Genomic DNA, 12,494 nt, shown 5'->3' with positions numbered 1-12,494 from the left:
GTATGTGCTCACACAGACATAAATGTATACACTTGTACACAAATGCCAGCTCTGTGGCATGGAGCTAATGATCTCACTTTTCATTCTCACCTTCTGAACGGATCCAGCTGCTTGTATCAATTCCCTGGCTCCAGTGCCTGGAGCATGAAATCGAGCAGAGTGAAGTCACGGGGCAGGAGTGTGATCACATGCAGGTGTGCAGAGAGACACTGATACAAAAGTGCTTCATATTCATTTAATCAAACTTGTTCATTTCTGGCAAACAGGCATGGGCATTACAAGCATCTGAGTCACACTTTGAAGGACCAAAGCTTTTGTTCTTCTTATGTGTAAAAACAAATGTTGATGTCATAAGAGGAAGAGACAAAAAGGACAAGGATTCAAGCTTTGTGAGATGGAGTGTTGCCCTTCCTAGGAGTTTGCTCAGTGTTAAAGAATCACAGAGTGGGTTTTTCTGATCATTTTGATTCATGCATCTGCAGGGAAGTTTCCCTTATCCACTGGAGCATACTTGTGGAGGTGGAATTATCCCTGCATTAACTCATCTAGTTGTCTCAAGCTAGTTTCTGGGGTTTCTTCCTTGTACCTCTTCCAGGTACTGACATAATCCCCATCATCACAGTACTTGAGCACTTTTCAATATTTGTCCCAGAAACATCCTTGTGAGGTAGGGAAGTGCTACTATCTTCATTTTTAAACAGAGAACTGAAGCACTGAGGGGTCAAAAATCATGAAGGACATATTTAGCAGAACAGTCACTTGAAACAGCATCCCAGTGCTTCCTCCTGCTTCATAAGTGCTCTGCCACTAAATCATCCTACTCCTTTGCACCCCTCTTGAGTATTAGTACCAGTACATAGTTTGCTAACACGAAGCCTTCCCTGGGAAGCATTGCTAGGAGTATGTGTAGCTCTCCACGAGTGCTGCCTCCTCCCTCACAGACAAATCACTGTGGGTCTCACAGGCTGCTGAACTGCACGGAGAGCAGCACCTCCACCTCTCAGATGTGCTTCCGTCCCTGCTGCAAGAGATATAACTGCTTTTTTCCACCAGTGCCCTGAGGCAAGCTTTGGTCCCAGAGTCACCGACCTGTCCTTTTCCCTCTTTTGGTTCCTAAGATCTGTCACTGGTTGACATACGCATTTCACCTCTTTTATAACTATCAGCATTCAGGCCATGCTTTCCTTTTCCTACAGGGACTTGCCCTCCCTCACAGCCAAAGAACAGGTAACTTGCTCTCACATGCCACAGACTTGCTTTGCTTATAAGAACAGCTGCTTTCCTTTGGAGCAGAGGCCTCCTTTTTAAAAGAAAAAATAATACATCTTTAAATACAATATCAAAACCTTAAAATAATCCTATGTAAATAAATAGAACACAAACATCACAGTTCTCAGCCTGGAGAGATTTCTTCAAAAGACGTAACAATTTCTGGGCCTGCTATTTCACCCTGGGATGATGAGCAATCTGTCATATCTGCTTCCTTCAACAGCCTTTCGAAATGTACCTTGGTAACAGGACTGTACTTTACCGGAAATTGGCAGCTGCTGGCTTTTTGAGGGTACCCCAGCCCTTTTACCACTCATAGATTCATAAGTTATTTACAAACCAGGTTCAGTCAGCATCAAGACTGTGGGATTTCATCAGCCTTCTGACCCACTCCCTTTTGCTGCCTTGGGGAAGCAGAGCCCAGGAGATGGCTGGGGAAACAAGGGTCTGAGGAACAGCCACCTATCCCTGCCTTTGGGCTCTGGGATCTGCTGCTGTTTACACAGTAGTCCACGTGTCCGTCATAATCTCCAACCTGAATCAGGTGGATACTGTCAGTTGGTGGGATGTGTGTGTGTGTGGAAGCTTTAGCTTCCTATCAGGAAAGAGTTTGTGTTCAGATATAGATAAGGCACATGAGACATGTCCGCACCTGTGTGGATTAGCACCACCAATATTACAATAGCAACAGAAAGCAGTGCTAACGATGACAATTAATAATGTAATGTCTGCAAGTCCAATTTTAATTATGGGGCAAACACTGTTTCAGCTGGATGGTCTCGGGATATCAGCAGTGGTTTTAGCACCAAAGTTGAATCTCCTTGTGTGTGGGGAAAGCTCTGTCCTGGACTCAAGAAGTTCACAGACTTCATCCATCGCCCTGGTGCAGGTCTCGAGGTTGGCAGCCAGCTTCTGGATTTTGGCCTTCAGGACGGCCTGGCTGACTTTTGTGACCTCCTTTGGGTATTCTGGCACAAGGAAGCTGTGGGAGCCACAGAAGACCATGAAGCAGACAGAGTTGTACAGTGAGATGGAAGCCCTCTTCTCTGACTGGCGCAGTGTGGGGTCCCCCGGACCCTGCCCCCGGCGGAGGAACTCCAGGCAGCCGAGGATTTCCCTCATCTGTTTCCGACAAGTCATTGCAATTTCCTGCACCTTCTTCACCTCCCGGGAATTGCAGAGCACTAAGGAGAGATCGGAGGTGATGCTGACGGCCCCTCCAGCAGTGGCCAAGCCCAGACCCACAGCCGATGCCAGGAGAGAGACTCCCAGTGTTGCCGGACTCAGGGACAACCCCACAATGGCTGTGACAGCTCCTGCGGCGGTCAGGGTGCTCCCGCTGACGTTGGCAATCACGGACCTTTTGCGGAGCTTGTTGAGTTTACGAGCCACCTTGTGAAGGTGAGCAATTTGGCCACGCAGTCTCCGTCTCTGATCCAGCAGCGCTATGTGGAAGTGATGTGTGGGGTCTGGTGCTTGGGGAAAGGCAGCACTGTTTCTCTCCATGGCCTCTGTCCAGAAACAGAAAAGGCTGGGTTGGGATTTATGTTAAAAAAAAAACAAACAGGAGACATGCTCAGCCTGGACCACCATTTCAGGGATGGCATCCAGCCAATTTTTTTTTTTTTTTTTGCTTCACTCAGCTACATGAAAGGTTTGCTGTCTGCACACACGTACACACTCACGTACACACACACACACACGTGCATGTACACACATGTACATTTAATTACCAGATTCCATTGTAACTTTCAGACAGAGGAACTTTTAAAGGTTATTCTTGTTCCCTGAGAAGACTACAGTATCTCAAGGGCTGGGGCCAGAGGTGCTGTTGTTACTACCTCTGTGAAGACATAAAACATCTCTCCCAACGCTGGGGAAGGAAATTCCCTTGAGATTAAGTGACTCGGTGCCCAGAGTAGCAATGCTGACAGAACTAATAAGTTGTCCCCATGATGGGATTCAGAGGATGTGCGATATTCAAGGGCATCTTTCACAAGAAAGGCCAGGCTCTGAGGAGGTGAAAGCCACCCATCCCAGGTTGCTATTTAGGGGTAATTTCCCATTAAAGGAGGACAGAGGGAAGCTGCTGAGGGGAGTCAAGGTCTGGCTTTTCAATCTATGAGGTGAGAAGCTCATTGATGCCTCAGACGGGTATTGTGAACATCCTTCCTTTCTTTAAGCCTAAGCAACGCAAGATCCTGCAGCATTTTTTTTCCTATTGTAACCTGGCGTCAGGGTCTGGACAAAGATGGGAACCATTGTTCTGTAGTGCTTAGTCCAGCCTGTGGTGGTAGATCCCCAGTGACAGTGGCAATGAGGCCAGTGGACCTTGTTTAGAAGGTTCATGAAGGGTACATCAGAAAAGCAAGCCCACTTGCAGTGCACACTTCCTTGGGGATGGCGAAACAGGGGAAATACAGGGGACCATGAATAGAAAAGGCTTGAAAACTTCTGGCTATGGCAACCTCCCCTGGCAAGATAGCAGAAGACTGTCTTCCCTTCTAAAGGGTCAATCTTTAGGGTTTCAGTACTAGGCGATCTGTTTGCTCTCTCTGTTCTTTGTTACAAAGGTAGAAAGAAATGTTCCAATAAGCATTTGCAGGTTGCTCTAGGGCTGCAAAGTGCTTTACAAAGAAAGCCAGAATCGTTAACCCTGCTTACCTATAGGGCAGCTGAGGCAAGGGAGGCAACAGGAGTGATGTAGCATCGCTAGTTGTCTGGTGGGAGCAGAGCTTTTGTGCTCCACAACACTGCACTGCGCACAAGGCTGTGCTGCTTCTGCACCTAGCAAGGTCTAGCCATAGAGCTAAGAAGCTGTTTGCAGTCCATAATGCCCTCATAGCCAAAAGAAGTCTCTGTAGCAGAAAGACCCTGTCCTAGAGCCAACTAAGCAAGATTATTCATTGCTGCAGCCACCTTTTCACTTCTAAGTCTTCTGTACAGTGTGAACTGGAGGTGCCTGGTCCCTCACACAGGCACACTGAATAGTTAGGACCCTTGGGGCTTTCATTGTGCAGAATCCCTGGGTTTCAGGAGGAGGAAACCTCCTATCATAAAGAGTCTTTCCATCCTGAAATGTATAAGTAAATAATTCTCACTACAATTTTTTTCCCTTCTACTTGTCCTAATCCATCTCACGCATAATCCTATAGGACCTCCCCCTATGCCCTTCAGAACAATGACCCCAGTCTCTCTTGGTATCATCGGGCCATTTGAGCCACTTAGTACAGTGTCCTCTTATTTTTTACACTATAGTCAGAGATGAAGCTGAAAGCACAAGGACTAACACTAAGCTAAATGGATAATGGCATTGAAATGAACAATGAGCATATCACCAATAACTTAACATCATCAATATGATGATCATTAAATATATTGATTCCTGTAACCTCTTAACAATTTGTTCTGCAGATTTTCTTGCTGAGAACAGTCTCAGGTATTAACAGCGGCCATCTCACTGCAGTTAGTAGAACAGTCATTCAATATATAGCATAAGTTGCAGAGTGATGCAAGTCTTTTGAATACACTGATTTATGCCAGCATAAAGGAAAATAACCCCAACTCCTGCTCTTAGAGAAAAATCTCCCCAACAATAAAGGTATACATTAGTCCAAAACCTGCAAATGCTTTCCTAACACAGTACTCAGAGAGACTCCAAAAATTGCTTGTTCAAACTTACCTTTAGTTTCCAGCCGACCTCCCCAAAGACAAATTTTGATCTGTTTCTGGAGGAGACCAATTTATAGCTCCTGTGGACCAATTGCTGCGATGGGAATGCTTTGCCTCATACTGGGAGTTTGCCGTTTCCTGCTCTCCCTTGTGCAGAAGGATATGACACACTGGAAAGTGACCTGCAGGACAGCGAGCACACATCATGTTCAGGAAACGATCCCTGCAAATGAACATTGTGTGTTCACTTTTCCTGAAGTGTAGGGGGAAAAAAATGTAAAAAAATCTCAGCCTATTCCTGGCGTTGAGCTAGTGCAGTCATTCTCCCCAGGGAACAGTTGCCTTTCCTTTCCCTGAAATAGCAACTGACTTTGTGCTGGAGCCACCAATTGCTTGATGACTGAAGTTTCCCCCCCCACACACACGTCTAGAGCCAGTGGAGCATCAGCCAGCCAGCTACTTCATTCAAGGCCAGTGTACTTTTAAAATCCCAGCTCTTTGGAACAATCGTGTGTGTGACTGGCTGGAGCACAGCAGTGCTGCGTGAGAGCTGGAGCGGTGCTCCACTACGTAAAAGGGAAGCAGCTCCACAGCAAGATGATTGCTCTGAATTCCCACCCCTTCTCCTTCTGAGTAGATAAAACTATGTGACATCCTGCAAAAGGAGTGATCACCCTGTGCTTTTGCTGTTTCTTAACCATGGGCACCATGATGGTTGAGAAACAAGCGTGACGTTTTCCTAAGTTATCTGCCCAGCGGTCAATGATCAGAAAGGAAGGGTCATTGAGATCCCTCCCTTTGCTGCCATGTTTTTGCCTGGCAGTTGTGCCAACATACAGATGTGGCCGTAGGGAGGAAGTGATGAAGGTGTTGGGAAGGAACAGCCTAAGTGACACTCCTGGTGCAGCCTTTCACACTGAGCCAGGGCAAAGACAGTTTCTCTGGATGGCTCCAGAAAGAAAGGATTTTTGGTGGCACTAAGTGGTGCAACCCACCTTAGACCAAAGTGGCACATGTCCTTATTGACGCAGGGCATGTGGTTCCAGGGACACCTGTTTTGAGCAGTTGTGCTTGAAGTTGGGGCATCTACTTTCTTGCTTGGTGGATTCTTACTCTTCAGGGCTGTTTGTTGACAGGGAACCTCTGATTGTGCCCTAGTGTCCTCCTGGCCTGGTTAATCTGAAAGATGTAACTGAGTGGCGAGGCTTTACTGTTGAATGTGTGAGATGCATAGCCACGCAATTGCTGGAGCTGATCTAAGGAAGGGACAAGGACTGAAAGGCAGCAGGCAGGGAGAGGAGAAGGCTGGGATTATTCATTTCAATGGCAACTTGATTTCAGATCATCTTAAAATGACTGTGAAACAATATGTCAAGTGTTTTGTCAGGGGTGGACCTACATGAGATGGGACATGAACAAATAAATAAATAGCATTGAAGAGCTACTTCAACCTGTCACAGACCTGAAAAGAGAAAACATTGTTTTGAAGATGCTTAAGTAAGCAATGTTGGTCTGTTACACTTTGTACATATTGCACATTAACAGGAAGGTGAGTTTTGACACTGAAGGAAACTGTGCTTTAGCCCTTCCCTTTGTTTTAGCAAACATATGCTTGAATTGGAGCCCATCTGCCTTGGCGAAGGTTTGCAGTTGATAGACACAAGAGTTCTTTTGCACATTCCAAAACCGAATAGGCTTTTTTTTATGTAACTGTACCTGCATTGGGACTTCTGCCAGCAGAGATGTCCTTGTTAGGACAGTGAGTTTTGGTAAAAATGAAATAACAAAGAAAAAAAAAAAAGGTCTAGAATGAGCCCGCGAAGATGATACAATTTCGTTCACTCTTCTTTGTTTCCCAGTGCTTTTCTTTGAATATACTCAGCTGCAAAATGTTGTCAGAAACCCCTGTGATGCTCAGTGCATGGGCGAGGACATGATTAGAGTACAGAAAAGACAATTCACTTTTTTTATAGTATTCCCTCACAGAGTTTCCTGCACACTGAAGACCTGCACTTCACACAAGACAAGATGTTGGTCTCAACCTAGGATGGGTTCTCACAGGGATCATCCCCGGGCTCCTTCACCATCTAAAAAGGATGTTTCCCCATAATGCACCCCAATAATGAGGTGCATGCCCAGAAAGTAAGGATTTCCCATGAGGAGTTACAGATGTCAACTTGATTTTAAAAAATAAATGTGTATTAGAATAAGAAACATTATTTCCTAGGGAGCTGCCCTACAGCAGTATGGTGTAATCTGATTTTGTCTCTGCTGACGCTCTCACAAGCATCCTTTTGGTGAGAGGGCTGGTCTTCTCTCCCACCAGTAATTACAGACACCCTCTCCAGCAAAGGTGAGCAGGTGGGAATGGGAGCAGGATGGGAGAGGAGCATTTTCTCTGAGCACCTCCCAGAGACTGAAAGGCTTTCAGTGCCTTTATTACACCTGCCCAGATGTGAGCACATCTGCCAAGTCACCAAGTAGGTCCCAGGGGCCTGCTTGGAATGGATCTTAGCTACCAGGGATCCCAAGACTCGTGAATAGGTCTGACCTTCACTGGCCAGTCCTGCAAACTAGTTTAGGAGGTCTCACCATCCCATTTGCTGTACATTTTCACCCAACCCTTCTGCTGCTGCAGACTCTTCATTCTTGGCCTGTGAAGTGCTTGGGCTTGAGAGTGGAGGAGCCATAGCAGGTATTTTACAACTACCCTGGCCAAAAATGGTCCCTCTGCTCCACCCTTTCCCATCTAGCTATATCCTCTTGAAATGGGCAGAAGCCAGACCCATGTAAAATCTGCCCTGAAGGCATTTTGTGGGAGCAGATGACTAGCAAGGGGAAGGAAGGATGTTTTATTGCCTCAGCTCTCTTCCTTCCAGTGGATTTTGGCAGAAAAGACTAGTCTTTTTGCTGTTGTTCTCTTCAGCAGAAGGGATATATAGCAGAAGTGTTTATTCTGAAGCTGTTTGGAGCTACTGCAATGTAACATTTAGATGTAAATGTGTAGTATTTGAAGCTGGAGTTTCAGATACAGATCCTTTATTAACATTGTTTTGATCAAATAATTGAGTAAATTTGAGTGAATTTACATTCAAATATCATCTTTTTAAGAGGGGATTTCTGCCAGCTTGGTACTTTCAACCTTAACTGCTGGATCCTAGGGCTGAAAGGTGTCTTTTTTTTTTTTCTTTCTCCTGTGGTCAATTGAAATGATGACAAATTTCAACTCTTCGCAGCAAGACATTTGTTCAGATTCAGGGGGAACTTGAATATGCCAAAACTAAAACAAAGCAAATAAGACCAAAAAGGGCTGCATTGGCTTTTAGTAACCTTACCAGTAGATCCAAAATAATTTTTTGAAAGCATTCCAGAATGAGACAGGCTGCTCTGAGCTCTGGTCACCAGCGTGTGTGTGACTTCAGTGAGTTTGGAGAAAGCTACCAAGATCAGGACAGGGTGGGGGGAACAGGACAGCCTGTGGGATGGAAACACCTCTTGCTAGTTCCAGTTAAGTAGGATATTAGCCAAATGCATTGACTGTGCCTGTTCCTGCTTTCTGAGCAAGCATTCATGTAACAAAAATACCATCCTAAATTGCTTTGACAAAACACTGCCAGCAGTGTCTGCAGAGATCAAGTATTTATTTGGACATGGAGAGTGAATTTCTGCAATGGACTTAACAGACTAGCTTATGCTGCCATTTGCCACCTTTAATTACATGTTCCAGTGCAGGCTGTACAGCATAAGGCGCTCTCTCTCTCTCTCTGACGCACTAAAAACCAACTCCCCACTTAGCCCATATGCCTCCAGCCTTGCCCGTGGCACAGCTGACATGACTGAGTGTGGCTGTATGCAGGTTCTGCTAAGACCTGTGCTGCTGAAGGACTTTTCTCTGTTCAGTGTCTCAGCAGTGGCAGCAGCAGTGCCACAAAGAGCAAGCCTGGCTACCCGTACACTCAAGCACTGTAGACAACAGATAATCCATATCATATTTCCAAAACTGCAAAGAAACCCAATAGCTTGGTGAAAAGTAGAAATTAGGTAGCCTGGTTTCTTGTGGCTCTTTTCGTGTGGACTTCTTGATGGCTGAGCTCATGTTGCAACATTTGTCTCGAAGGAAACAAGAGTCTGGATTCTTCTCATCTAAAAACCTACTTATTTTCATGAATCTTGCAAGAAGATGATGTCTTTGAAACCTTGACTGCTTTGTCAAATTCTGGCTGAGATTGCTCAGGAAGCTCAAAAGCAACTAGCTGACAAAACTGCCAACAGCCACACTCCGTAACCCTCACTTCCCTAGGGAGCCAGGCGAGAACAAATCTCTGTGTCCTGCAACCAAAACACAAAGCACAGATGTCCATGGTTTCTTATTCCCCTTTGCTGGTGCGAGTCTTGCAGTATTTAGCCAATCTTTGGTTTTGTGTACTGCTCTGTGGTCTTCCCCCTGCCAAGGTGATGTCCATGTCCTCCAGTGCAGGAGGAGGAGCTGCCGGTGCAGGAGCCTTTGGTGGCGTTTCTGTACCGCGTGCTGGTGGGTCTGGGCAGTGCCCCCAGGACCACAGTTTGAATGGGAAGGAAAAGCTGCTCAGCTGGGAAGTGTGGTGCCAACATCATGTCTTTACCAAGAAAACTAATGTGCTGGAAAGACTCAGGTGTAAATCCCTGAAACCAGTCTTAGGAGTCTTGGGATAACAGATTACTGGGTAGATTTAATAGCTAGGAAATGAGAGTGTCTGTGTTACCATCAGGCAGCACAGGACAGAGCTTTTACCTGGCTCCGCTATTTACCCCTGCCGGTAGCAGATTGCTGTCTGGGTTAATGATATCAGAGACACTCTCGCTATCTCTTGCTCCTCAATTCTTGCTCTCAATTGCTCTGATATGGCTGTTGGTGAGGTAACAAGTCTCAGCTTTGAGACTTGAAAAACTTTAAACTCGCAGGCTTGAAGGCACCAAGCAACAATTCACTGAATGTTCATGGGGGAGGGAAGGGCTAGGAAAATGTACCTTTGTCAGGAAAATTGGATTTGGTATCATCCTGTATTTGCACAATGAAAAGTTCCTGATCCTGTCTCTGTACTTGTCACCGGCCAAGGTGAGAAAGCTGCAGTGACTGGGTTTGTCCCACATCCTTGTGTGCTTCCCTACCAGCTACCTGGGCAGTGGCTGGCCAATGTGATTTCAAATGTGCTAAAAAAGCATCTGCTCTGATATTGAACCAAGAATGTGAAAAAATAAAAACAAAAAGTCATGAGATGATATGGAGTCTCAGTGCATTGACATTGCCTGACTTAAATTTTGTAAAGAAAACAACTTTTTTTACTATTTTTATGAGCTCTAGTATTTCTTTTTAAATATATGAAAGAAAAAGATCATTGTTTTAGAATTTGTGCTTTTATTTAATCTTAATTCTTCTCTTCTTCAAATTAACCAACTGTTCTATGGTACATAATTTGCAGCTAGTCAAGAGAGATATTTAATATTCATAATGATACATGGGCATTTCATTGAAAAATAACTTAGATAAGAGAACTTGTAATCAAATTTAGGTATTGGAGACCCATTTGGGGTGGGGGGTTGTTCTGAGTGGGGTTTTTTTGTTGTTGTTGTTTTTTATTTTTTATTAATTTCCTATTGTTAAGCTTTCACTAACAGGATTAAGGTTCAGCAGGAAACTTTCCATATAAAAAACGCACTGTGATGAAAACAAAATAATGAAATTCATTACATTGGCTAACCCATCTGGCACCATAGAAACATGACAGACACACAAGGGCCTAAAGCAGTCCAGGAGAAATTAGAAACTATTACCTTGAACTTCAGACAGGGTTGCATCTCACCTAATTTCAGCCCTCTTCAGAGGTTCACACAGTTTATTCACTTTCCAAAGCTCCCTCTAGAGCCAGGAGAAGAAACAGCCATCCCCAAAGGTCCATCTCTTTCAGGCACCTGCTCTATAATACATCACTTATTATAGACAGCAATTTTTTATCCCACTCCCACCCCGTTTAATGCCCCCCAGGTTTGCTAGGTTTATGCTCCAATTTCAAATGTCCTGTCCCACCAGGCCAGAGATGGTCCCTGTAACCCAGCACATGGTGTCCTGCAGCGCTAGTAGGAGATGCTATTGCAAAAGAGCGTGGGTGGCAGTGGTACATCCCTGCCTGTCCCCTGCAGGCCTATGGATTTATCTGGTACCTTTTGACCCTTCTGATTCCAGATGCCTCCACTGCCTCCTGGGACAGTAAAATCCAGAAGTTCCCAGTTACTCATGGTATAAAAAAGTATTTTCTTTTGACTGTTTTCAGCTAATGTACTCCTTTCATAGAGTGACCCTTATGCTAGCTGTGTGGGATCAGGGAAAGAAAAGCCCATGGGTTTGGTGATCCTGCACTGCACGGTGCATGGCATGTGGTCCCCCCTCATGCTTGTGAGTGACAAGTTGTCAGTCACATTCTCAGGATTAGCAGAGGACATGTACAAGCCAGATGTGTACAGAAGAACACGGGGCTTTCTGCTGCCCAGTGTCCCTGAAGGATTTTCACAAGACTACAGGGATGGTCAGTACATGCTCTTGGCCCAGGTGGATTTGGCCCACTTCCTGCACCCTCCTGAATAAATGATCAGGACATGTGAGGGAGGAAAGGAAACTTAGTAGAGATGTGCTTCCCTGCATCTGCAGATACACCCTGCATGATTAGCAGAAGCCATAAGGGCAGGGCAGGGCTGAGTGACCCTGTGGTTTGCAAACACATGCAAGTTTTAAAAAATACTTTCTAAAAATGGCATCATTCTGGGAGGTACAAAGGCTTGGAGGGGTAGTAAACCTGTCTGGTAGTGTCTGATCAAATGCAGCTCTTGAAAAGATCAGGTAGTGCCTCTTTTTTACCAGAACAGTAATACAAAAAACCCAAGCCTATCCCAAAACCAAAGTTAGCAAACAAACAAAAATTAAAAAAATATACTTCCTTAGCTCTTCTTTGATTTTTTCTAACCCACCCCAGACACAAACAGTAAAGAGAGACCTGGCTTTTGGATCTAGTTGAGCCGGGCCTAGGACGTTTACAGAGGACAATAAAGCTGTTTGTATCTCCCAAGTTGGATGGAGCCAAGATAAACCCTGTTGTCACTGAGGGCAACTCAAAACAGGTTCTACCTTACACTTCGCTTCTCACTGATGCTCTGCTGGCAGCAGGAAATTGCTGGAGTGAGATGAAGAGGTTCTCCTCTGAAATACTCCAAAAAGTATTTTCAATGAAAATTCTGTAAAGATAAAACATCTTAACAACAGCATTTCCTCTGAGCTCCATGACATTTGGAACTCTGGCAAAAGTGAAACCCCTAAGCTGCACCAGGGAAGAATTAGATTACCAAGGACCACTCTTCTGACTCATGCTTACATCAGGATAATGGTCCATAAAAGTACTATGCAGAAGAAATGCTTGTGTGGAAGGCAATCTCCTCTTTATTTCCTCACAGACTACACATGGCTACATGTTTAATTTAGGTGTTAAGATAGCTTTTTCCCAGATTATTTTGTAGCCAGTCTCCTC

General features: G+C 45.0%; 1 protein-coding gene across 2 annotated transcripts; it reads right to left on the bottom strand.

The window, feature by feature from the left end:
* Positions 1 to 221: 221 nt before the first annotated feature.
* On the bottom strand, positions 222 to 5,284 carry APOLD1 (apolipoprotein L domain containing 1). 2 transcript variants are annotated; one of them, XM_054813205.1, is made up of 2 exons: positions 4,952 to 5,284; positions 222 to 2,780 (listed from the first exon to the last, which is right to left on the bottom strand). In XM_054813205.1, the coding sequence occupies exon 2, from the start codon at positions 2,773 to 2,775 to the stop codon at positions 2,035 to 2,037; it is 741 nt and encodes a 246-aa protein (XP_054669180.1). In that variant the 5' UTR covers positions 2,776 to 2,780; positions 4,952 to 5,284; the 3' UTR covers positions 222 to 2,034. The 2 variants fall into 2 exon arrangements, with proteins under 2 accessions (XP_054669180.1, XP_054669181.1); XM_054813206.1 differs by having other exon boundaries at positions 222 to 2,800; positions 4,952 to 4,970.
* Between the last annotated feature and the right edge of the window lie 7,210 nt (positions 5,285 to 12,494).

This window comes from Grus americana, chromosome 1 (assembly GCF_028858705.1).
Source record: "Grus americana isolate bGruAme1 chromosome 1, bGruAme1.mat, whole genome shotgun sequence".
Classification (NCBI taxonomy): domain Eukaryota; kingdom Metazoa; phylum Chordata; class Aves; order Gruiformes; family Gruidae; genus Grus; species Grus americana.
Note: the sequence above shows the minus strand (reverse complement) of the source record. Positions and strands in the feature narration are given on the sequence as shown.